The 26,710-nt window shown below is 45.3% G+C and overlaps 1 protein-coding gene across 1 annotated transcript in view; it reads left to right on the forward strand.

Annotated features, from left to right (window-relative positions):
- Positions 1-211: 211 nt before the first annotated feature.
- ABHD17C (abhydrolase domain containing 17C, depalmitoylase) overlaps positions 212-26,710 on the forward strand; it is a 54,865-nt gene continuing 28,366 nt past the window's right edge. Inside the window, exon 1 of the mRNA XM_065906628.1 lies at positions 212-951. Within this exon, the coding sequence (XP_065762700.1) occupies positions 359-951 (593 nt within the window). The 5' untranslated portion in view covers positions 212-358. The remainder of the gene's footprint in view (positions 952-26,710) is intronic.

Raw genomic sequence — 26,710 nt, forward strand, 5'->3', positions numbered from 1 at the left:
GGCGTGCGGGAGCCGGGGGGCGGGGGCAGGGGTGGGGGCGGCGCGCTCCAGCCGGCATGGCCGCCGCCGCCGGCTTTGTGTGCCGCGCGCGGGCCCCGGACGCCCGCGCCTCTCCCGGCCCGCGGGGCCGCCGCTGACCCGCCAGGGCTCCCAGCGCCGCGCCCGCCGGGCCGGCCCCGCCTCCCCCCCCTGCGCTTCCCCGCCCCCTCCTCCAGCCGCCGGGCGGGCGGGCCGCAGCCGCCCTCCGCTCGCCCGCTCCTCGCCGCGCGCCCGCCCGCCCTCGCTCCCCAGCCGGCCTGCCTGCCTGCCTGCCTGCCTGCCGTGCCGGCGGCGGCGGCGGCGCGCTCCAGCCGCCCCGATGCCCGAACCAGGCCCCAGGATGAACGGCTTCTCGCTGGGCGAGCTGTGCTGGCTCTTCTGCTGCCCGCCCTGCCCGAGCCGCATCGCCGCCAAGCTGGCCTTCCTGCCGCCCGAGCCCACCTACACGGTGCTGGCGCCGGAGCAGCGCGGCCCCGGCGCGCCCGCTCCGGCCTCGGCCGCTTCCACCTCCTCCGCCTCCGCCGCGGCCCAGCCGGCGCCGCAGCAGCAGCCCGAGGAGGGGGGCGCCGGGCCCGGCGCGTGCAGCCTGCACCTGAGCGAGCGCGCCGACTGGCAGTACTCGCAGCGCGAGCTGGACGCCGTCGAGGTCTTCTTCTCGCGCACCGCCCGGGACAACCGGCTAGGCTGCATGTTCGTGCGCTGCGCGCCCTCCAGCCGCTACACGCTGCTCTTCTCGCACGGCAACGCGGTGGACCTGGGCCAGATGTGCAGCTTCTACATCGGCCTGGGCTCGCGCATCAACTGCAACATCTTCTCCTACGACTACTCCGGCTACGGCGTCAGCTCCGGCAAGCCCTCCGAGAAGAACCTCTACGCCGACATCGACGCCGCGTGGCAGGCGCTGCGCACCCGGTGAGCCCTGCGAGGGTCGCCAGGCCTGGCCGGCCGCTGCGAGGGGGCCGGGCTGGCATCCCCTGGGGGCCTCTGGGGGCGGCCTGAGGGGAGAGGGACCCTCCTTCGGGGTTGTGGGCGAGCAGAAATTTCCTCCCCCCACGCATACACACACCCCGCTCCGCGGCCGTCGTGGCTTCTCTTTTCTTTTCCATCCCTGGCTTTCTTTCACCCCCTTCAAGAACCCCGCCAGCCCTCTGGTTCCTGGAGAGTTCAGATTCGCAGGGTTTTGCCTGCTTTGGCACTCCTGGGTGCCCCCGATCTCCCCAGCTGGGTCTTTTGTGGTTTTGGGCACCACAAGTGGCAGTGTGGGCATGCTTAAATACGGGGCAGAGACAACTTGGTTCGCGTTGAGTTTGTGTGAACCGGCGGCCAGAGGCTGGAGGGCCTCAGGGTGAAGTGACCTTGGGCAAGGCGCATGAGCTCAAACCTCTTGTTTCCTTCCTTGTAAAGTCAGGGGGCGCGGCGGGACGGCTTCCAAAATACGTTCCGGTTGTAAAGTGCTCAGCGGGGCCACGTCTGGGCTGCCTTGGAGGGAGCTGGAAGATCGGGTGGTGTGAAGTTGGACTTCTGGGGCTGAGTAGCTGGCACGGTGGTCAGGAAGTTTAGCTGGTGGTGGTGGGCCTGGCATCTTTATCAGAAACTTAGTTAAAAAAAAACCCAAAAACCCCCACAAAAACCCAGGAGGAGTTCGAATCTTGTGCTTAAAGGGCTTGCGGAATCTCTTGACCTTGAATTAGCATTCACAGAAGGACTAGGAAGTGTCCTCAGTAGTAGGAAGTGTCCCTCCATAGGGAGTCTTTTATGTGCAAGGCACAAACTGGGGGCTTGGTTTTGGGGCTAGACATGGTAAGACAAGCAAACCAAACGAGTTTTAGTCTCTAGTCACCCAGAAGTCTGGTAAGTGGGCAAGTCACGTCCACCTGTTTGTGCTCCAGTCTGGGTGTCTGTGGCTTCACCCCAGCCACCTGGTAGCAGGATGGTGAAAACACCTGAGGTCATGTCTTCTCTGACATCAGATTGCTTCAGATGAAAGAGCCCCCAGAATAGGTATGATTGGCACTGTTACGATACTGACAGGTGTAGTCTTTATCTAAAATGTGTTTGCCTGGCACTTGCAGACTGCCAGCATTAGTGATTTTTGTCCTCATTCCTGTTCATGCATATGTTCATAAATTATTCTCTGCCTTTCTGGGGAAATGGCCTATCCATCAGGGAAATACTTATTCTCATTCTTCTCCTGAGGTCTTGAAGGACTTCGTTTGGATGAAGCTTTTTGAAAGTGGTTTAGGCTGAGGTTGTACAATTCTTGAGACCTCCATGGACTGTAGCCCACCAGGCACCTCTCTCCATGGGAGTCTCCAGGCAAGAATACTGGAGTGGGTAGCCATTTTCTTCTCCAGGGGATCTTCCTGATCCAGGGATTAAGTCTTTGTCTCCTGCATTGACAGGTGGATTCTTTACTGCTGAGCCACCAGGGAAGCCCCTGAGTCAGAATCTACAAGTAGTTAAAAAGTCACCTGTTTCAATAAAGAGTTTCAAATACATATTTGTCACACATGATCGATTGCTAGTAGTTGCTGTTGGTCAAGGTATTAAAATTAAGGGTTGGCATTAGATCTTAAAGTGAAACATAATCCCACTTTGAGTAGGTTGTTTGGTGAAATTTCTGTAGAACACTGTTCCTATATGTAAGTGTCTAGATTACAATGAAATCTTTTTCAGATGTGAGGCAAATCCTTTGCCCTGAATATGCAGGTGTGTCTGTGTTACAACATACATGAGGCATAATTATTTCCCAGAGACGTGTGTCATATGTAATTTAATTATGGGCATGGCTTTGGGTAAGGTTAAATTTTGAATTGTGTGATGGGGTGGTGCTAGTGGTAAAGAACCTGCCTGCCTGTGCAGGAGACATAAGAGATGTAGGTTCAATCCCTGTGTCGGGAACATCCTCTGGAGGAGGGCATGGTAACCTACTCCAGTATTCTTGCCTGGAGAATCCCATGGACAGAGGAGCCTGGTGGGCTACGGTTCATAGAGTCCCAAAGAATCGAACACAAGTGAAGTAATTTATCACACACAGACACACAGCACATAGCTGAGCACATAGCTCACCTTTGCCTGGAATTGATTTAGTTTTATGCCAGAACTCACATCAAGGTTGATTTACTCACCTGTTAAATAGGTTAGAACTTATAGGCTAAATGACAATCTTAGGATTTAAAGAAACCTTACACACCTTGTGCTTTTCAAACTGTTTTGATTGTGACCCCACAAGAAGGAACATATTTTATATTTTACATCTAAACCAAGCACACATACACATCGGTGTCTATATATCTGAAGCAAATGTCTCGCAAAGCAGTAGTTTTGCCTGTGAGCACTACACATGTAGACTATATTCTGTTTTCTTTTTCTGTTTTTAAGAAGAAGAAAAAGAATGCAGGGAAGGACTAAGTTAATTTACCTTCTCATTTTGGGACACTGTCCTTATGCACCCTCATTTGACAGAGGCTCAAGGAAGACCAGAAAGGTCTCCTGATTGCTAGTTAAGGACTGTTTCCACATTACCATGCAGTCTGATTTTTCAAATTTCTCTAGAGGTGCGTATACACGTCTCAGTTATTTTAATAGGCTAGGAGTTACTTGACTCTGAAGCTAAATAATCCCTGAACAGCCTTTCCCCTTGGTCTGCTGTCTGTAGATTTCTGTTCTACTTTGCCTGGAAGATGCCCTCTTCTCCACCCATTTATAATCTGTTCAGGTCATGGCCCTGGCAGCAGTTCCTCCCACCACATGTACCCATTGTTCTGTGGCTGATTAGCTCAGATCCCCTTTTCTTTCTTAAAATGTTATTTATTATTTCATTTTTGGCTGGCTGGGTCTTCGTTGCTATGTGGACTTTTCTCTAGTTGCTTCTCATTGCGATGGCTTTTCTTGTTGCAGCTCCCAGGCTCAGTAGTTGTGGCACATGGGCTTAGTTGCTCCACGTCCTGTGGGATCTTCCTGGATCAGAGATTGAACCAGTGTCTCCTGCACTGGCAGGCAGATTCTTTGTCAAAGAGCCAGCAGGGAAGCCCCTCAGGTCCCCTTTTCTACCCGCAGTCTTCATGCCTTCCATGGGGGAACTTTCTCTTTTCTGATCTCCTGATGAACCAGGCTGCTCAGAACTCCGATTGGAAAGCCAGCTCCATCCTAAATCATTTCCATCTCTGACTTAGGTTGTTCTCCCAGGAGGACTGTAAGGTGATCGTGTCAGTGCTATGTAGCACCCCCCGCCCTGAGACCCTGTCTAGTATTTGCCCTCCCTTCTGGTGCTCACCTGGCCTCTTGTGTGGGCCTTTCTCCTATGCCTCTAGTTCTCCATCCCGACTGGATCCTGATTGGGTTTGTGAGCCCTTGGTGCTCCTGTGCAGGTGGTGCTCTGCTCCTTCACCTGCACTAATCGCACTGTGTTGCTGTTCTTGTTTAACTGCATTTCACTAAGTTGAAAGTTCCCTGAGGGCAAGGACTTCCTGTCTTCTGTATTCCCAACCACAGGCAAAGTGCCTTAAGATAATAGGAACTCATTAAATATTTGTTTAGTGGTTTGCACATATGGGCACCCCATAAATAAATAAAATAGATTCAAATTTTCCCAATTTTTTTTTTCTTTTCAAATTTTCCCAATTTTCTTAAAATGAGTTACGTCTGTTTTACCTCTAGGATCTGGTATCCATGGGCGTAACTGTAGGCAAAGAAAGGAGTTACAATGTATTAGCTCAAGGTCTGATCCACTTTGTATCCACTATCTCTCATGCTTGCAACCTTGAATCATCTCTGTTGAACAGCAGAGTAACAGTAACCCTTTTGTATTTCTCTGCATCGTTTCTCCATGCTGATTGGCCAAAATGTTATCTTGGGTTTTTCAAGATGTTTTGGAAAAATCTGAACAAATTTTTTGGCCACCCTCTCTGCATGCTCTAGTGATGGTTCCAGTCCTTGATGGAGGACTTCAGACACAATCACTGCCTAGTGTTTACATAGGTAAAGGTAGCACATTACCTTACCTAAGTAAGGCCTAAGTAAGTAGGCAAGTCATCTAAAGTAAGGGTTTGGGGAGGAAGTAAACTTGAAGGCAAGAAAGGTGGGTCATTGCTAGTTGGCCAAGAGGTGATCATTTTAAGCATTTGAAAAATGACTGAAAAGTGTGTAGAAGAGAGGTTGAATTTGAAAGGAGGGTATAGACTGAGCTTAGAAGAAAGAAGCTGATGTCTTGTAAGGTTCGACTGCTATAGCAAAGTACCATGGAGTGAGTGGCTTAAAAGCAACACATAGTGCTGGAGGCTGAAAGTCTGAAATCAGGGTGTCACCACGGTCAGGCTCTGGCAAGAACCCTTTTCCTGGTTGCCAGCTTCTCATTGTATCCTCACAAGGTGGAAGAGGCAAGGGAGTTTTCTTGGGCTGGTTTGTAAGGACTTCCTGGGGGCTCAGTGGTGAAGAATCTGCCTGCAATGCAGGAGACCCGGGTTCAATCCCTGGCTAGATAAGGGAATGGCAACAAACTCTAGTATTCTTGCTTGGAGAATTCCATGGACAGAGGAGCCTGGCAGGCTACAGTCCATGGGGTCACAAAGAGTCAGACACGACTGAGCGACTAACGCTTTTACTTTTCTTAAGGGCACTGATCCCATTCATATGGGTTTCACCCTCAAGACCTAGTCACCTTTTGAAAGCCCCACGTCCCAAAACATCACCCTGTGGGTTAGGTTTCAACAGATAAGTTTTGGGAGTGGGACACGTGCTTACACTCACACACACATAGACACTATTCAGTCTACAGGCAGTTGGTATTGGAACAGTGAGAGAGACTGTGGAGAATCTAAGCATGGTGGAGGCCTTGAAGGTTGGGACATGTTTTACATTTGAGTTACTGATGCCCTTTACAAGCGTGCTGTGTAGCCAGGCAATTGAGGGAGTGAATTGGAGTCACTTAGAAATATCTGTAGAAAGGACACTATGAAAATCAGTGTAACCTTATTGGAGGGCAGTGTTGTAATTTGGGCTGGGGGGAAGGGGAGTGATTAATCTATGCAGGAAAAGCTGCCTGTTGGTTAAGGTGGGATTAGGTAGGCAGATTAACACACATCCTCAACACACATCCTTTTTGGATGTGAGCAGCTTTAGGCTGCAGAATTGGGGTTTGTGATTCAAGAGGGAGTGAATCAAAATCAAGCTGATTTGAAGGTGTAAACCCAAACAAGCAAATAACTCAGAGGATGAGGTGTAAGTAAGGCGGGGAGAATTTTAGCTGAAATATTTTCATCTAGAGAAACAGGAAAGTAGGGGCCTTTGTGAGTCAATTTGTTGTTAGTGTTTATCATCACCATCTACAGAAGTTGTTTTATGCAAAAACTGTGGAGGAGAGAGACATTTGGTAATATTGTCAGAGAAAGCAAATGCTGAGAGAGAAAGATAGATAAGAATTTTCAGGGAATTGCCTGGTGGTCCAGTGGTTAGGACTCTGTGCTTTCATTGCAGGGGCCCAGATTTCACCCCTGGTCAGGGAGCTAAGATGTCACAAGCAGAGATGCTGGGAGAAAAAAAGAACTTACAGTGTCTAGGTACAAAAGCGTTAGTTGCTCAGTTGTGTCCTACTCTTTGCAATGGTACTGTAGCCCACCAGGCTCCACTGTCCATGGAATTCTCCAGGCCAGAATACTGGAGTGGGCTGCCATTCCCTTCTCCAGGGGACGTTCCTGACCCAGGGATCCAACTTGGGGCTCCTGTGTTGCAGGTGGATTCTTTATGGTCTAAGCTGTGACAAGTTACAAGACTATTTCCCTTCACTCATTCCTTCTTTCAACTAATGAGCCATTAACCATCAAACACACATATATTGATACTGTGCTTGTACTGGTCACTAAGATAGTTTCCCTTGCGTGTTAATATTGAAGCTTTCTTTTTTGTGTGTGAGATGGATTAGATTTTAGAGACACTAAATGTGTAGCCCTGTGTTGCTCTTTTATAACTTTTGCCTTTGTGACTTAAAGGATCCATAATTGGAAAACCTCTGTCTTAGGAAGACTGTAATGGATACCCTCAGGTAGTGGGATCTTGAAAAGCACCTTCTGTTGGCTGTGGATGATGTTTACATTTATGAGTCAGGATGGATTTCTCCTGGGAAGAGCCAAACAGTGACTAGTTTCCCAAGCTGGTTAAAGTTAATGACCTAACGTCTTTGTTCTCAGTTTTCGCAGAGGGAATTCTATGGTACGATGAAAGGAAGAATGCTTGTGTTTCTACCTAATCTAGTTTCACTGATTAGGGACAAAGTAAACAGAATGTTCTGTGAATGGTGTGATACGTGAATGCACAATGATGTTCCTAGAATGGAAATAGAATAGCAGCTTGACATTCAAGGTCGTCACTGTGCAAATATCCCATTAAGAAGAATGTAACTCTTAAGAACAGACCTGTTGAAACTGACAGGTGCAGTGTGTTTCGGCGGTTTGCTATGGCTCCACTCCCCTCCTCCAGTGCTCTTTGACTGTACCTGGTTTCTTCATTCCACCCTCCCCGATCTGTCATTGCTGGGTTTCTCTCTAGCACAACCAGATTCTAAGCTGTCACCCTTAACCCACTAAACTTCACTTTCCCATGGTTCTTTTTTCTTTTTTCTAAATTTTCTAAAATATTTATTTCTTTGACTGTGCTGAGTTTTGACTGTGGCATGGAGGATCTCTGTTGCAACCTGTGGGATCTTAGTTCCCTGACTAGGGATCGAACCCAGGCCTCCGGTATTGGGAACTCAGAGTCTTAGCCACTGGCCACCAGGGAAGTCCCTCCAATGGTTCTATTTTTCGAGGGGTCTTACTTTCCTCTAATAAACTAAGTACCAAAGTGTCTGACAAGCGTTTTCAGTTTCTGTGTTAATGGTCAATTACTCCTTAATAGGCTTCCTCTTCTGAGCATACTTGTATTTATTTAGGGCAATATTGGAGGCTCAATCTTATCTAAAATTCAGTCTGAAAACTACTGGTACAATGGAATATTGATGGAAGGCCTTCCCCGCACCCCCGCTTTTTTCCCTTGAAGTCATTTGAGTGATACTATCCTGAGGTCACTTAGAGCAAATCCTTAACATCACTCCCAACCTTCTGCTACTGCCTGCCTTTCTATCCATCTCTCCAAATTAATAACTACTCTACTCATATGAGGGCTTCCCAGGTAACTCAGTGGTAAAGAATCTGCCTGCAGTGCAGGAGACCCAGGTTCAATCCCTGGGCCAGGAAGATCCCCTGGAGAAGGAAATGTCAACCCACTCCAGTATTCTTGCCTGGGAAATCCTATGGATAGAGGAGCCTGGCAGGCTACACTCCATGGGGTCTCAAAGGAGTCAGACACGACTTAGCAACTAAACAGCAACAACTACCCATATTAATAACCCCATGTAAGACTCCAGAATCTGCCTTCAGGGATTGTACTGTTCATTGTGGTGGCAGACTTACTTTCTCTATTGGATTTTGCTTAAGCCAGTGTTGAGGCCATAAGTCTGCTCCACTTTAAGAAGCCTTGGGTACAAGAATCTGAAGTCTCAACACAGCTGTACCTAGGAGATCATTATTTGTGTATTAGAATGATTTTTTTCCACCCCCCCCCCACCAGGATCACTTTAAATAATAGGCTTGCTGATTCCTAAAAGCTTTAATTTGCAAAAGTGAGATGAACACAAAACCTTTTGAACTAGGGAAATTAGTTCTAATTCCAACAGTTCCTCTTCAAAACAAGGGATGCAAATACAGTAAGTTCCCTACATATGAACCTTCAAGCTGGGAACTTTCAGAGATGTGAACATGCGTTCCATCAACCTCAGGCATGAATGACCTTGCAGCTTGTCCTCCGTCTCCTATTGCTGATGACCGTTCAGCTCTGCCATTTCCCACCTCCTCTCTCTCACTCAATGCCAGCCCTTGTGTGCAGCTGTTGTCCTCTGCTCCTGTACTTCTCAAGGTATTGCACTGTAACATTTAAATGTTTTATTTTTTGTTTTGGGGTGTGTCATTTGTGTGAAGAGTATCATAAACCTATGACAGTACAGCACTGTATACCCAATTGTGTTGATTGGGTACCTAGGCTAACTTTGTTGGACTTATGAATGCTTTCCAGGAATAGAACTTGTTCATATGTAGGGGACGTACTGTACTTGTCTTCTGACGTGCCTTCTTTAAGTAAGGCTGTGTTTTGTGATTTTTAAGGGAGAGTATCTAATGTTTCTTAATTTGCTTCTCTTGGCTATACTGAGAAACTTGTCTCTGCAGGAATCTCAAGCCTGGCTGCATCCTGGCAGCCCTGGGTAGATATTTTTCTTGTGTGTGTATCTAGACATATGCATGTATGTGTGTCTGTGTGTGTCCATGTATAAGTGAACATGAGTTCACATGTGTGTGCATATGTGTATGCTTGCATGCAGCCTCGGTTGAGTTGCACTTGCCTAGAGACTATAGTTAAGGATTGGACTCTTTTCGACCCATGGACTATAGTCCACCAGGATCTTCTGTCCATGAGATTTCCCAAGCAAGAATACTGGAGGGATTGCAATTCCCTTCTTGAGATCTTACGACCTAGGGATCGATCCTGGTTCTCCTGCATTGCAGGCAGATTCTTTGCTGTCCCAGCCACCAGGGAAGCCCTCCAATTGGTTAAGACTTGAAGAAAAGTGAATGCTAGGGAAGATTGTTTTAATACTCTTATATAGTTGGTTTTAGTCAAAGGTCTTTGGTGGCCAGGAACCCACTCATGTGGACCATATGAGGGCACACAGCCATGCTCATATTTGCAGTATTCCTGAGCCTCCTGGGGACTGAAGCTGGGGGCTCAGAAGCCATCAAGACCCTGGATTCTCACCCTCTCAGCTTCTTCTTTCTGAGCTGGTGTCTCCCATCTCCTCTCTGCATGCCTGCTCCCTCTTTCTACAACAAACCTCTTCTTGCTTCTTATCTCTGCTCATCACCTCACCCCCCCCCCCCCAACCTAGCTGTACTTATTACCTTCCCTCTCCACACTCATCTGCCCAGGAGCTGGTCTCCCTCTGGCTTCTAGACCCCTCGTTCCCATGCCTGACTGGGGCCCTGTTGTACCCCAGGATGGTAAAGCTGGGGCTGAGGCTGCGTAAGTGGACAGGGCTCCTCCCCTGGGGATGAGGTGGGGCCATGGCCGGGACCACTAGCTGGCACTTCTGGGCCTCAGTGAGTCCTGCTGCAGGTGGAGAGTGTTGTGCGGGGCAGTCCTCACTCTCCACTCAGCCCCTGTGTGCCCCATTGTGCATCCGGCCAGAGCACGGGCCTTGAAGAACAGATCATAATTAATAGACCTTAAACCAGGTCAGTGGAGCAGTGACGTGGTTGCCTCGTGACCAGCCTGTGGCTCCCTCTCTGAGCCTGGAAATGGAAAATTGTGGACCGATAGGACTCTCCTCTCTAGTCCCCTCTCTTCTGTCTGCCCTGCAACTGGGACTGCTGTGGCAAGTTGGTCTGTGGTGTGGGGACAGAATTCTGCACTGCCCATGTAGTACCCAGAGGCGGTGGGTGAAGGAGAAGGGAGAAGAGGGGGCGCTCCCAAACTCTGCAGGGTCCCACAGACTCCTGTGTCTCAGGATCAGAAGAGATGCCCAGCTTGGAATGATGGAATGACTTAGTCCTTCATTTAGACAATTTATAGCCAGAGCTGATTTCTGGCTCTTCTGTCAGAGTAGCTCAGGCAAGGTTGTCTCAAGGGGAAGCTGAAGAGAGGGATGTGATTGCACACCTTCGCTTTGTCTGACGTCCTTAATAGTTCTGCGCAAGGATTTTGGAGTCAAACAGGTGTAAGTTCAGGATCTGCATGGAGCACTTATTAACTGCTTGACTTAGGGCAAGTTTCCTAACCTTTTTGAACCTCAGTTAAATTTTACCAGGGTGCAGAATTGACCACTTCACTTCCTGTCTCTTCAGCATCAGGATTATTTGAGGCTGATTATTTTAAGAAACTGCAGACTCAGGAGAAGCATTGGAAAACCCAACTAGATGTTTTTGTTGTTCAGTTGCTCAGTCCTGCCTGACTTTGCGACCCCATGGACTGCAGCATGCCAGGCTTCCCTGCTCTTCACCATCTCCCAGAGTTTGCTCAAACTGTGCACTGAGTCGGTGATGTCATCCAACCATCTCATCCTCTGTCTCCCCCTTCTTTCCTCAACCTTTCCCAGCATCAGAGACATTTCCATGTGTAAGGGAAATCTCCATTTGTAAGGGTGTTTTCCAGGCTGCTCCTGGAAGTGGGAGGGAGATGACCTTCATCATGAATGCAGAGCTCTCAGCGGTGCAGAAGGTGATAACTTAAATCTGCATTACAACCTCACCTTTGTTTTCTCTGCTTTTCCTCGTGACCTCCCAGAGAGTATCCTACTACCCTCTTCTTTTACTTTAGCTGAAGAAGGCATTTAAGGTGAGGGCTTCCACCGTTTCAGAGTTACTCAGTTTTTCTGGGTCTTCCCCAGATACACGTGTCATTAAACTTGTTTGCTTTTCTCCTGTTAATCTTTTATCAGTTAATTACTAGACCAGCTAAAGAGCCTAGAAAGGAAGAAGAGAAACCTTTCCTGTGCCTCCAGTGATAACAGTAATAATAATAACAATGCCCTTAGGTCACATGCCCTGGCAGTGTTTTCCACACGGTCAGAGCAGAGCAGACAGGATGGTTTTGTTGTTTAAGACTCAATGAGCATGAGTTTGAGCAAATTCCTGAAGATAGCGAAGGACAGGGAGGCCTGGTTTGCTACAGTCCTTGGGGTTGCAAAGAGTCGGACATGACTGAGCCATTGAACAGCAACAGGATCATGGAGAGCATTCCTCACCAGGTGCTCAGATTGTACTGTAGACCACATGCTTCGCTGAGTCGTGCCCGACTCTCTGGGGCCCCATGGAGTGGAGTACGTGAATCGCCATTTCCTTCTCCAGGGATCTTCCCCACCCAGGGATCGAACTTGCATCTCTGTGTCTCCTGCATTGCAGACGTATTCTTTACCACTGAGACACCAGGAGAGCCCAGACCGGACACTTAGATCAGCTGTTAAGGAAATTGCTCCTTCCACCATCTCCAGAGATGTTAAATAATACCCCGGTCAAGGGAGCTTGGTGGGTGTAGCTATAAAAGAATTGTAAAGGAGTTGATTTTATTTGTGACAAAGGAGAAAGAGCCTCTCTGAATTTCTTCCTCTGGGCTCAAGGGCCCTACGTATCGTGCTCTGGCTTTGGAGAGTGGTGTGCGGTAGTATTTTAAATCAGATAGCACTTCATCTACTGAGGTGTTTATATCCCTAAAGGAGATCTTAAAGAGAGGAAACCTTACCTGTAATCCAATACCTTGCAATTACTTTGCCAGCCCTTCCTCTGCTCTCTTCCCTCACCCTGCTGGTTCCAGGCTTAGCTCTCAGTATCAGAACTTGTGTTCTGGGTGAAACAAGATATTTCCTCTCTCTCCAGCACTCAGGACATTCTGGTTGCTCTTTATTACTGGGACGACCTTCCCTGTTGTTGTTCAGTCACTAATTTGTTGTTGTTCAGTCACTAAGTCGTGTCCTACTCTGTGACCCCATGAACTGTAGCATGCCTGGCTTCCCTGTCTTTCACCATCTCCCGGAGTTTGCTCAAACTCATGTCCATTGAGTCAATGATGCCATCCAATCATCTTGTCCTCTGCATCCCCTTCTCCTCCTCCTCTTAATCTTTTCCAGCATCACGGTCTTTTCCAGTGGGTCAGCTCTTCACATCAGGTGACCAAAGTATTGGAACTTCGGCTTCAGTATCAGTCCTTCCAATGAATATTCAGGGTTGATTTCCTAGGATTGACTGGTTGGATCTCCTTGCTGTCCAAGGGACTCTCAAGAGTCTTCTCCAACCCCATAATTCAAAAGCATCAATTTTTTGGCACTCAGTCTTCTTTGTGGTCCAAGTCTCACATCCATACATGACTACTGGAAAAACCATAGCTTTAACTATACAGACCTTTGTTGGCAAAGTGATGTTTCTGCTTTTTAATATGTTGTCTACGTATTGATATATAGAGTTATCTTTATTTCCAAAAGTTGGTCTAGGGAACTGAATGCACACATTTCCTTCTGAAATATGAATGCTTCCATGATGCCTTGTACCAGAGATTTCATATTGAGTTTTAAAGGCTCTGTGAAATGGAGCTCATTGATAACTTCCACAATATTGATTTACTTCAGAGTGTTAAAACTATGGCACCATGGTGAAACTGGAAACCTGTTTCCAGAAAGCCTAGGTCATTCACGTTCAGTGCTCAGACTAACAGTTAACTGTTGCGTGTCATTGATTTGCTGGGTCACTGAGAAGAGCCCTATACTTGTTAACCGAGCACTGCTTACGTCCTCAGATGGAAAAGGAACACAAAGAACCTCCAATGCTGATTATTAGTTTGTTCCTTTAGTTTATGTTTTTATATCTAAAAAAAAAATTTTTTTTTTTTTCTTTTTTGGCCATGCTGCTTGGCATCTAGGATCTTAGTTTCCTGACTTGGGATCCAGCCACAGCCTCTTGCATTCGAAGTGCAGAGTCTTAACCACTGGACCACCAGACAAATCCTCAGTATACATTTTTAAATGGGCAGTTACATTGGAGGAAAATTGCAGAGCAAGCCTTTATTCAGAGTATATTCACAAAGTGGGAGTTTGCAGACGGTAATTATAACTGCTGGCTAACACCTCCATTATTATGGTTGGTAATCACATGAGAATTCTAACTTACCCAAAACTGTTCTTAGTGATTGTCATGGACAGAACCAGACCATATGCAGTATAATTATATTGACTGTGAAGGTCTGTGATACCAGAATAAGATTCTTATACGTTGGTTTAACTAGAACAATTTGATTTAACACTGTTGTCATATATAATGCAAGGGTATTTCAGGATCTCTGAATTCTGGAATTCAGAATTTGGTTGAATTTTTGGTTGCTATGTTGTTTAATGATTACTGTTGTCTTAACATTCATACCATTTACGTATACCATTAACATTCATGTGTTAATCATGTCTAAACATTTTCTATAACAATGCCACAAAAAATAATTTTTAAATGAAACTGGAGTCATATTTAATTGGGATATGTTAGTTTTTTCATACTAAAAACATCAAGAAAATTCTAGAGAGTTATGTTAAGAACATATGAAGCTAGAATATAATTGCAAAAGAGAAGTAAGATAGTTTGAGCTGTCATCTAACTGCAGAGGGTTCCATCTCTGTCTCCTTCCCTAAAGTCCTGGGGTTCTGGCTTCTTCAGGTCTGCACCCGCCAGGCAGTCCTGGGGGAACCTCCGACTCATCATATTGTAATGACAGCTCTTCAGGGCTCTGACTTCTCAGTATACTTTGTTTACCTAGCTCCCAGTTGCAGAGTCCCCACTGGTTCCTTCCTCCTCATCTGTTCATCACCCACAACTATCTATTCTTTCTTCTCTTGCTGTCTTGCCCCTGCAGTACCTTAGATATGTGATGATGGGGGCTTGGACCAGAGTGGTAACAGCAGAGGTGGAGGGACGAGCTCAGATGTGGATGTTTCTTTAAAGGTAGAAGCAGCAGTATATGCTGGTGCCTAGTGAGCAAGGGGGTGCGTGGCTGGTGCCACTAGGACAATAGGAAACTTAGAGGTGCAGTTGATTAAGGTTGGGTGGGGGTGTAAGTAAGTGGTTCAGGATTGGGAGGAAGTGGAGGTCAGGAGTCTAGCATTGGATCCAGTGAGTCTGAGGTGCCTATCAGACTTCTTTTTAAAAAAATAATTTTATTTATACATTTATTTTTGCTTTTGGCTGTGCTGGGTCTTTGTTGCTGCGGGGGCTTTTCTCTAGTTGTGGTGAGCAGGGGCTGCTCTCTAGCTGCTGTGCACCGACTTCTCTTGTTATGGAGCAGAGGCTCTAGGATGCGTGCGCTCAGTAGTTGTGGCACACAGGCTTAGTTCCTCGTGGCATGTGGGATCTTCCCTGATCTGGGATGTAGCACGTGTCTCCTGCATTGGCAGAAAGATTCTTCACCACTGAGCCACTGGGGAAGCCCCGCACATCAGACTTCTCAGTGGAGATGAAGAGCAGACAGTAGGGTGTAAGTCCAGTTCAGGAACGAAGCCTGGACTACAGATAAATTTGGGAATCGTCCCTTCAAAGAGGAAAAGCAGTTAAACCAAAAACAAACTTGGGAGAATTGGCACTGTCCCTGGGGTAGCCCTGCCTCTGCCCACCTCCTTGCCAAGGTCACCCCGTAACAGCCTGTTTAGTCCTTTCATCTGATTATGCCAGGCCCCTGAGCAAACCCAGCATGGGAGGGTCAGATGTTCCGGTGGATGTCTAGTCTCCCCGGGAGACATGGGCTTCCCTGGTGGCTCAGATGGTAAAGAATCTTCCCACAGTGCAGGGGCCGTGGGTTTGATCCCACGGTCATGGGCTCGCAGAAGAGTCAGACATTACTGAACGGCTAACAGTCTCCCCAGGAGACATCACCGTGGCATCAAGCTGTATGTGTTCTGCTTGCTTGAGTTGTGGCTTTTTGGTCACCTTCTGTCCCTGGGGAGTGATCACTGATCTTGCCTGCCACTTCTGAGGAACTGGGAGAGCAGCTTGATGGCTCCGAGCTTGCTGAGCACCCCTAGCAGCCTGCAGAAGACTCTGCCTGCTCTAGTGTTCTGTGGTCCTCCTAGGGAGCCCATCATTACCGTCTGCTTCCTGGCTTCTGCTGGACCATCTTCTGAAAACTCTGATGCTGACTCAGATGGACCCAACCGAGTTTACACATCTAGTGTAAAATGTGAGAGTATCACAGTCACTTTAGCAGGATTAAGTATGGTGAAGATGACAGTTTTAATTTGCATAATCCCACCGCAGATCTATTTCCATTTATTTTCTCTCTGAACTGAAAATGGAAGAAGAGTTTCTTTTCTTTTTTTTTTTTCCCATTTATTTGTTTATTAGTTGGAGGCTAATTACTTTACAATATTGTAGTGGTTTTTGTCATACATTGACATGAATCAGCCATGGATTTACATGTATTTCTCATCCCGATCCCCCCTCCCACCTCCCTCTCCACCCGATTCCTCTGGGTCTTCCCAGTGCACCAGGCCGACCACTTGTCTCATGCATCCAGCCTGGGCTGATGATCTGTTTCACCCTAGATAATATACATGTTTCAATGCTGTTCTCTCGAAACATCCCACCCTCGCCTTCTCCCACAGAGTCCAAAAGTCTGTTCTGTACATCTGTGTCTCTTTTTCTGTTTTGCATATAGGGTTATCGTTACCATCTTTCTAAATTCCATATATATGTGTTAGTATACTGTATTGGTCTTTATCTTTCTGACTTAATTCACTCTGTATGATGGGCTGCAGTTTCATCCATCTCATTAGAACTGATTCAAATGAATTCTTTCTAATGGCTGAGTAATATTCCATGGTGTATATGTACCACAGCTTCCTTATCCATTCATCTGCTGATGGGCATCTAGGTTGCTTCCATGTCCTGGCTATTATAAACAGTGCTGCGATGAACACTGGGGTGCATGTGTCTCTTTCAGATCTGGTTTCCTCGGTGTGTATGCCCAGAAGTGGGATTGCTGGGTCATATGGCAGTTCTATTTCCAGTTTTTTAAGAAATCTCCACACTGTTCTCCATTCTTTTCTTTTTTAAAATAAATATTTATTTGTTTATTTGATTGTGTTGGTTCTTAGTTGTGGAGCTCAGGTTTCAGGGCGTGTGGGTTCAGTAGTTGCAGTACTCAGGCTTAGTTGCCACATGGCATGTGGGACCTTAGTTCCCTAACCAGGGATCAAACCTGTGTCCCCTGCATTGGGAGGCAGATTCTCAATCACTGGTCCACCAGGGAAGTCCTCGAGACAAAAGTTTCTTGAGGACATTTATAGACATTTTTAACTTCTAAATTCCATCCTTGTATTGTTTTTGAGTCATTCTCCCATCCTCCCTTTGACTAAAGGATTGCAAAGCTAATTAATTCACACCCCAGACAGCTGGAATCTAAATCTTTGAGGACCTGTCTCTTCCATGAGCACCTCTTTTCTGAAAAGTGCTGCTTGGAATAAAAGGCTGTATGTTTATGGGAGAAAAACATGTCTTGACTTTTCCGTGTCTTTATCTGGTATGCCCTTGTCGGGCCAGCACAGACTGTTCAGAATCCACCCCACCCCACTCCCACTGACTGGTCTCCTCTGCACACCTTGCCAACCAGGCAGCCAGCCCTCTCTCTGCTCCCAGAACTCTGATTATATGTCTGTTCTAGCTCTCATCACCTGGTCTTTGGTTTGTTCTGTCTGACTCCCGCAAGAATGTAATCTCCTTGGGACTTCCCTGGCAGTCCAGTGGCTAGGACTCCACAGTAACAATGCAGGGAGCGTGGGTTCCATCCCTGGTCTGGGAAATAAGATCCTGTAAGATGTGGAAAAAAAAAAAAAAGAAGGGACGGAAGGGAGGGAGGGAGAAAGGAAGAAAGAAAAGAATGCAATCTTCTTGAGGGCACGGCCAGGCTGACCCTTTGCTTATACAGAGACCCCAGTACAACACCCCTTGTATTGTGCCAAAGACCATTGAGTGTCATCAAAGCAGTGAGGAGAATGACTGGGTGCAGGAGGGGGTGACGGGTGGGTGGCGTTTTTACTGAGGCCTCTTCCTTTGCAGGTTTAAGATTCAGAGTCTTCATCTCCTTGCTTGCCCCACCAGTTATCTGTGACCGTCCCAGCTTTCCCTGGAGGAGGGCATGGCAACCCACTCCAGTATTCTTATGTGGAGAATTCCACGGACAGAGGAGCCTGCTGGGCTACAGTCCTTGCGGTCGCAGAGAGTCAGACACGACTGAGCGACTAACACATACAGCTTCCTGTTGAGGTCTCTCTCCTGAATGGGATGTGAGTGTTCACCCCAGCCCAGGGGAGAGAGAGGGGCAATTCGGACCCTGGGGACTGAGGTCCTCCCCACAGCGCACCGTCCCCTCCTTCACATGACTGGCCCTCCTTCTGGAAGACAAAGCTGCCTGCAGAGGCCACCCCAAGAAGGGTGACAGGAGTACTTTGAGGTGATAGGGGGACGTTTGTCTTTCTTGTTGTTGATGGGCCAGGAGTGGATGCAAGTCTACCTGCTGTCAAAGTGCATGCATGCCCCCAGTCCTCCATACAGGTACTGATGATGAGCTCATGTTTTTAAAAGACTTGGAGAAGGTGGTTGTGGCTGCTATTGTTGAGGAATGTTTATCTTTTTCATCTCAGCCGACAATTAAGAGAAAGCGGAATGGGAGAAAAATGTCCGTCCAGTTCCACTGACTGCCTTCCTGTTGTCTTCATTTTCCTAGGTCCTTGAGACTTCTACTCCAGCTAATTTTTTTCCCCCTTGCCATTTTTTTTCCTAAACTTCATTATGGTTGTTGTTGTTCAGTCACCAAGTCGTGTGTGTCTCTTTGCCACCCCATGGACTGCACCATTCCAGGCTTCCCTGTCCTTCACTGTCTCATGGAATTTGCTCAGATTCATGTCCATTGAGTCAGTGATGCCATCCAACCATCTCATCCTCTTCTGCCCTCTTCTTCTATTGCCTGCAGTCTTTCTCAGCATCAGAGTCTTTTCCAGTGAGTGGGCTCTTGGTATCAAGTGGCCAAAGTATTGGAGCTTCCGCATCAGTCCTTCCAATGAATAGTCAGGGTTGATTTCCTTTAGGATTGACTAAATCAATTTGATCTCCTTGCAGTCCAAGGGACTCTCAGGAGTCTTCTCTATTATGATATACAGGGCAAATAAAATATTAAATGCCATGTCTTTCTCACCCACCTTCAACCGCTATCAACATTCTGCCATTCTTATAGCATCTGTATACTTCAACCCACGCTCCATCCTTACTCTTTTGTTATTATTTTATAATAGGTCTCTCTTTTTTTTTTAAAGGAAAGATCTGCATCTTTGAAATGCACAAATCTTAGCTGTCTGCCTCCCAGTAACATCTTCTTGCTGTCTGCATCAGCCTGTGATGAACTAGCTGCAGACACGAGCTTTTCCTGGTATGCTCTGGTATTGTACTGTCTTTGGAGCATGGATTGCCATGTGAGAATAAATTTAAGAAAGATGTTAAATAGACAATACCAAATATTTATCAAAGGAAAGGTTTTGGAGTCTTGACCCTTGATTTCAACACCAGCATTGTAAAGATAGAAAAGTTGGGGACCCCAGAGTGTGTTCCATTTATCTAGAAATAGTAGGTTACAGTTAATATATATATATCTTTTTCCTTTTTTGGCCATACCATGTATCTTGTAGGATCTCAGTTTCCAAACAAGGGACTGAACCCAGGCCATGGCAGTGAAAGCCAGGAATCCTAACCACTAGGCCACCAGAGAACCCCCTAAGGTACAGTTAAAAGATCACTGATCTGGAGCTGAGAGATGGTGGCTTCTAGGCCACCATTGAGATATCCAGTTCTGTGGCCTGGAAAGTCAGGTAATGTCTTTGGGCCCCACTTTTTCTCCATTTGTAAGACGGTGGTTTGCATTAAATGTCAGTTCTGGTTTAACCATCATTCCTGGTCTGTCTGTGTTGTCCTTAGCACATTTCACTCGGTACATTATTTTAATCATCAACATATCTATAAGGTGGAAACTGCTATCTCCACTTGCAGGAGATCCAGATTCAATCCCTGGGTCACTAAGATCCCTTGGAGAAGAAAATGGCAACCCGCTCTGGTATTCTTGCCTAGAGAATCCCGTGGACAGAGGAGCCTCGTAGTCGACAGTCCATGGGGTGGCAAAGAGTCGGACATGACTGAGCAGCCAACACACACCAAGATTTGAAAACTGAGGACCAGAAGGGAGGAATGACTTGTCCCAGGGTCACACAGAGATGAGCCACGATTGTGGGCCCTGTCCTCTTGACCCTGGGCCTCTGGTTCAGAAATCACAGTATTCTCTGTTACTCCTCTACCAAGGGGATGGGGTGGGGTAAGCATCATCCAAGATGCTCGAGACTGTATGTTGGGATGTGCAAAGAAAACACCAGAACTTATATTCCTGCTTGTTATTTATCTACTACTAATTTTTATTGGAGCCTAGTTGCTTCACAGTGTTGTGTTAGTTCCTACCCTATAGCAAAGTGAATCAGCCGTGTGTGTGCATGTGTCTCTTTTTTGGATTTTAGGTCACCACAGGGTACCGAGTAGAGTTCCCTGTGCTCTAGAGCAGGTTCTCATCAGTTATCTCTATTATACACAGTAGTATATATATGTTGGGCTTCCCTATGTTAATCCCAATGTTAATCCCTATGTTAATCCCAATCTCCCAATTCATCCCACCTCTCCTTTTCCCTCTTGGTGTCCATACGATTGTTCTCTATGTCTGTATCTGTGTTTCTGCTTTGCAAGTAAGATCATCTATACCATTTTGTTAGATTCCTGCTATTTTTCCATGTATGTTTTTGTTTTAAATGTTCATAAGATTTTATAGTGTTTTAAAACATGTATATATAAGTTTTTATCCATCTACACACATATACCAGGAGTACATGTTCTCATTTTTATGAAAAAGGATGCATGATGAAAAGTGTGGACAACCGTGCTCTAGATTAATATGGTTACTTAATATTTTTGGATTTCTTTCCTCAGAATTGTAGGATCTGAGCATAATGAGAAATTAACATTTTTAGAAATGACAGTCCTTGGGCAAACTGAGTGTCTGATGTGTGTCAGGTGTTTGGCTAGACACTTGGTACAGTCTTGCATTGTTACCAGATCTGCTTCTGCAGTACCAGAAAATCTTCAGTTGGCATTTAAAAAGTGACTGAATTCCCCCAGAGAAGTGACCTGCTCCTCCCTCCCTCCCCCTCTCCCAACATAGACTTCAGTGCTTTTGTCTAACAGAATTCTGAAGACAAAAAATAAAAAGCCTCCTGAACCTTTGGAAATCAAATGAAAGAAAGAATAGAAATGATTCTTTCCTGTTGAGATGTCCACTCAGGTTCTTTTCAGCACTTGGATTGGATGGTCCTCACTAATTTACTTTTGTTGCCAAAGTGAAGGGGGCTGAGGGTGAGGAAACAGAACCCTTGGTAACTCTCCAGGAGCTCCATGGTGCAGAGCAGGGACAGTGCAGCCCGACAGCCTGGGTTTGAAACCTGCCTGTGCATTCCTTCTGTGACTTGGTCTCCTCTTCTGTAAAATGAAGGGGTGATAGTTGTATATGCAGTTGTGTTTGTCATGAGTAGTAAATCAGTAAATGTAAAGTGCTTGTATGTACATTTGTTCATATGGATTTTTAAAACTCTGAAAAGATAGAGGGAAAGAAAAGGAAAAAGTTTATATCAATAGTAGATATCTTTTATTTTAAAGATTTGAAAAATAGCTTACTGTATTTCTACAAGGTTTTGTAATCTCCAAACTACTGTCACAGACACTGTCTTTGTTCCTGAGAACGGCTCTATGAGAAAGGCAGGAGAGACACTGTTAATCACTACTTGATACAAAGATAGAAGGAAGTGGAGGAGGAGAAAAAGACTTACATCACCAGGTGTGGCTGTTAAGTAGCAAGTGTTCGGTTTCAGTATATTTCTTTGACTTTAAAAATGTTCCAAGGGTTCCCTCTTCAATTTGTTGCCATTAGGAATTGCTTCCACAGTTGTTTTCTAATGATTTTGTCAGCTGTGTGCAAATATTCCAGCAACATAGTCTTCTCAAGTTTGATGCCACCCACCTTTTAAAGGTATATTATATATATATTTTTGCCTTGTTTTTTATTTATTTTATTTATTTTTCCATTTATTTTTATTAGTTGGAGGCTAATTACTTTACAATATTGTAGTGGTTTTTGCCATACATTGACATGAATCAGCCATGGATTTATATGTGTTCCCCATCCCGATCTCCCCCCGCCCCGCCTCCCTCCCCTAAAGATATATATTTTTTAATGTGACCATTTTTTTTTAAGTCATTATTGAATTTGTTACAATAGTGCTTCTGATTTTATGTTTCGTTTTTCTGTCTGCAGTGTATGTGGGATCTTTGATCCCTGACCAGGTATCAAACTGCACCCCTTGCATTAGAAAGAGAAGTCTTAACCACTGGACTGCCTGGGAAGTTCTACCCCCGCCTCCTTCCCTTTTTAAAGCACTGTTGAGCTTTCTTTCTCATTCTTCTCTTTAATTTCATTCCCAAAATTGGTTTTAAGGAACCATTATGACCTATTTTAAATAATAGAATAGTGTTTTATTCCCTATCGATTTAAAGTTGAACCAGTTTTTCCAATGGAATGGCAGAAATTCTCTTTTTAGATGGAAAGTGAAAATCCTTAAAAACCCATCTGAGATTTATGGACCTGACCTGGAGGGATAACTACAGAGTGGGATTCTTACCTTCAGGAGCTTGAATATCATTGCAGATGGTTTCCTGGAGTCACGTCCCCTGCTCTCCCCCAAGGATATAGGGTGTTTATCACAACCAGCTACTCAAGAGCCTACTACTTGGCAGTTTTTAATAACGGTTTACTGACTTAAGCCCAGACTGGATCTGGACAAGCTTCTGTCTCAACAATCACGGGACAACAAGTATTAGTAAGATAAGTCCTCTGACCCTGTTGGAAATCTCTCTGCTTTAAGAGTTCTTATCAGGCTCTAGGTCCCTTATAATTTCTTGGAAATGAGAGGGTCTCTGACCCTAGGAGAGGCTCTTGCAGTAGAAGAGTTACATCCACAGCATAATAGATTTCTTGGCAGAATGGATACCTGGTGTAAGACAGCATTCATAATGAAAATAATTTTAAATCCTTTCCTTCTCCTCCCATGCCACTAAAATTTAGTCTTCTTAAATTATGGCCATAGATATTAAACAGCATGATCATTTCTCTGGTTAACTGTGCTGTGTTCTATAAGTTCATTGTGTGTGTGTGTGTGTGTGTGTGTTGCTCAGTTGGGTCCAACTTTCTGTGACCCCATGGACTGTAGCCCGCCAAGCTCCTCTGTCCATGGGATTCTCCAGGCAAGAATACTGGAGTGAGTTGCCACTGCCTTCTCAGGGAAGGGAATCTTCCTGACCCAGGGATCAAACTCGGGTCTCCTACATTGCAGGCAGATTCTTCATAATCTGAGCCACCAGGTAGACCTTTAGGGCATACAGTCAGATAGATGATCCTTGGAAGGGACAAGAGAACTGGAGTGATCTGGTGTATCCCTAATGCCAGTTCATGGTATAAGAAGACACTTTGACTTGTTCAAAGCAAAATAAGGAAAAGGCAATGCAGGTTTCCAGAAACTGGATGTATTTAAAGGACCAATATTCTGAGATTTTTGCCACTCTTGCTTTTGTTGTTAAAATCTTTAAAATTACAGTTAAGCCCCCTGCATATATGAATGAGTTCTGTTTCAAGAGTGCATTTCTAAGTCCAATATGCTTGTAAGTCCAACAAAGTTAGCTTAGGTACCCAAGTAACACAATTAGCTAGGTAGTATTGTACTGTAATGGATTTATAATACATTCGCATCTTTGAAAGTTTGCAACTTGAAGGTTTGTATGTAGGGGACTTACTGTATTTTATTTGGCAGCCTAAACCATTTCCCTATTTTATTGGCATAGGGAAGGAAGGGGCAGTTGGGCTCATGTCTAAAATCTAGAAATCCAAGAGCTACTCAATTGTCTAACTCATACTTCCTTTAGGAAGTTATTTTAATTTCTAACGTCAAGTGCAAAATTTGATTCATCATAAAGTTCTTAGTACACTTTTATGATCTGCTATCAATTAATTCATCTGTTTAATGTTTGTTTTAGTAATAAATATCCCAAAGCTTTACCTTAAAGGGTAAAAGCGAGAGAAATGACAGTAATTTACCTCTAACCATCTGGTCCCTGTCTCGCTGCCCATCCCTGTGCCCCCTCCCCTCACCCCTGCCTCCAGCAACCTCCAATTCCCAGGTAGCCAACAATCTAAATCCCAAATTTATCTTTGCCAGTAATCCCTATTTTTATGTTTGAATGAATACCTGAATCAATATTTGCGTATCAATAGTGGAATCCTTCCAAGAAGAAAAACTTTTCTTCTATTAAGCTCTGCTCTTTTTTACTTTTCTCCCCTTGGTCCCAATTCATTCATTCATTCATTCTTTCTTTCTTTCTTTAATGCATTTTTATTGTGGTAAAAGTCACATAATATAAAACATACTGTTGTAACTGTATTTACCTATACAGTGGCACTAAATACAATCACATTGTTGTGTAACTTTCACCATCATCCATCTCCCAAGTTTTTCACTTTTCTAAACTGAAACTCTGACCCTATTGAACACTAATTCCCCATCTTCCCTCCCATCTCACTCCCATCCCCAACCCCTGGCATTCCACCAATGTACTTTCTGACTATGAATTTGACCATTCTTGGTACCTCATATAAGTGGAATCAAACAGTATTTGTTTTCACCTACTGTATACTGGAATGCATTTTTAAGATTCCTTAATATATGTACTACAAACAGATTATCCCTTCTCCCCCGGCCCTGTGCTATACAGTATATTCTCATTAGTTATCTGTTTTATACATCAGTAGTGTACACATGTCAATCCCAATCTCTCCATTCATCCTACCCACTCCTTGCCTCCCCTCATTGTCCATACATTTGTTCTCTATGTCTGTGTCTCTATTTCTTCTTCACAAATAGGTTCATCTCTACCATTTTTCTAAATTCCACATAAAAGCATTAATATGCAATATTTGCTTTTCTCTTTCTGACCTACTTCACTCCGTATGACAGACTCTAGGACCATCCATGACTCCTCCATCTTCCCTCCCTCACTCCTTCTTTCCTTCTTTTTCTTTATATTTTAATCTTTTTTGGCTGCGTGGCGTGCAGGATCCTAGTTCCCTGACCAGGGCTTGAACCTGTGTCCCCTGCATTGGAAACGTGGAGTCTTAACTACTGGACTACCAGAGAAGTCCTTTGGTCCCAGTTCTTGCTTGTCTTTCCACCCATCATCTGTCAGATACTTGGGCACCACTATCAGGGAAGCTCCAGGAGGGCGATGATGGCATCTCCTTCAGCTCTGAATCGCCTGCAGCACCTAACACAGGTAGAGCCTCTGTCAGTGTCAGCTGAGTTAACTCTTCTTGTACTTGCTCTGCTCTTTAGCAGGCTAAGTATCCCCAGTTCCTTGGAGCATGCTCTCTGTGAGCTGGTTCCGGATTCCTCACCATCTGGGTCATCCTTTCTGAATGCATTCCTGTTTAGTGACTTTTGAGACAGGCCTCGAGTTACAAGAACAGTCCACTAGACTTGGTTTGACGGGAGGGAAGTACACTGGTACTGTCCCTCCCAGGACCAGACTCATTGGGTGACACAATCTTAACTATGCACAGGCAGCCCACTGTTCATACATGTGCTCCTCTGAAAATATTGGCCTAAGTTCAGTGATGGTCTATGTTACATGGAAGTTTTCATTCTTTGAAAGTTCATTTTTAATAATTATATTCCCCAATTATATTTCAATTTCCAGATAGTCTTTAAAATGACATTTATTTCTAGCTTTTCATGTATGCTCTTTAAGCGTCCTTTTTTCCTTTACAGTTGAACATACACTCTCAGTCAGAGGCCAGTGGGCATTTGATGGATACCAAAAAAAAAAAAAAAAAAAATCCAAGCTTTTATCCATCAGATACTTTTCATCATTGCCTCAACCATATTAAGTTTTTGATATTTCATGCTAATTAATGTTAGCTCTTCTCATTTTTTCCATTTTCCACTCATTTGATGAAATATAAGCAAAACACACTTAAGCAGAGGTTTGAAAATCCTTATTTGGTAGCTGACCCCTTTTCCCTCAGAGCAATTAAGTTGAATCCAAGTAGGAGGCCCCACCTTCTCCCCTTGTCTGGGTTCCTCAAGAGCTTAAGATGCCCTTGAATAGAGTCCCTAAATGGTTGCAATGAAATATCCAGCTGATTTCAACAATGGTGCTGAGTACAGTTGCTGCTGTCCTTAATGGACCACCATCTGGTAGCATCACCCTCTAGGATACAGATGTCTACGTGGGTGATCTGGCAGGAAGGTGGCTTACATAGGAAAGTGACAGTGTTCCTGAGAGCCTTTAGAAGCATTCTTCACAGGGACTTCCCTGGCCCTACTGGTTAAGGCTCCACTTTCCAATGCAGGGGGCACAGGTTCAACCCCTGGTTGGGGAACTAAGATCCCGGGTGCACAGTGCGTGTGTGTGTGTGTGTGTTAGTTGCTCAGTCCTCTCTGACTCTTTGCAACCCTGTGGACTGTAGCCCACCAGGCTCCTCTGTCCCTGGGGTTCTCCAGGCAAGAATACTGGTTTGCCATTTCCTCCTCCAATGCTTTGTGGTATGGCCAGAATTTTAAAAAATAAGTTGTCTCCACAGACCTCTCAAAATTTTTGCTTCATTTTAATCTTTTGATCAAATTTAAGACCCTCCCCTCAATTTTTTTTTTCCAACTCACATGAAAACGAGATCAGATGTCTAGTTTGTAACTTCTTTTCCTTAAACCACCTTTGAAGATTTAAAAATACTTATATTCCTTTTCTTCCTGTAAGTGTAAGCCCCATGCTTTACCCCTCAGTATCTCCTTGCCATTGACCTTGTTAATATTCAGTCTTGATTTTTAGACCCAGTTCTTAAATGTGATGGCTGCAAAGTAGCATCAGCGGCTCGGAGGATGGCG

The sequence above is a fragment of the Muntiacus reevesi genome, chromosome 15 (assembly GCF_963930625.1).
Source record: "Muntiacus reevesi chromosome 15, mMunRee1.1, whole genome shotgun sequence".
In the NCBI taxonomy this organism is placed as follows: Eukaryota; Metazoa; Chordata; class Mammalia; order Artiodactyla; family Cervidae; genus Muntiacus; species Muntiacus reevesi.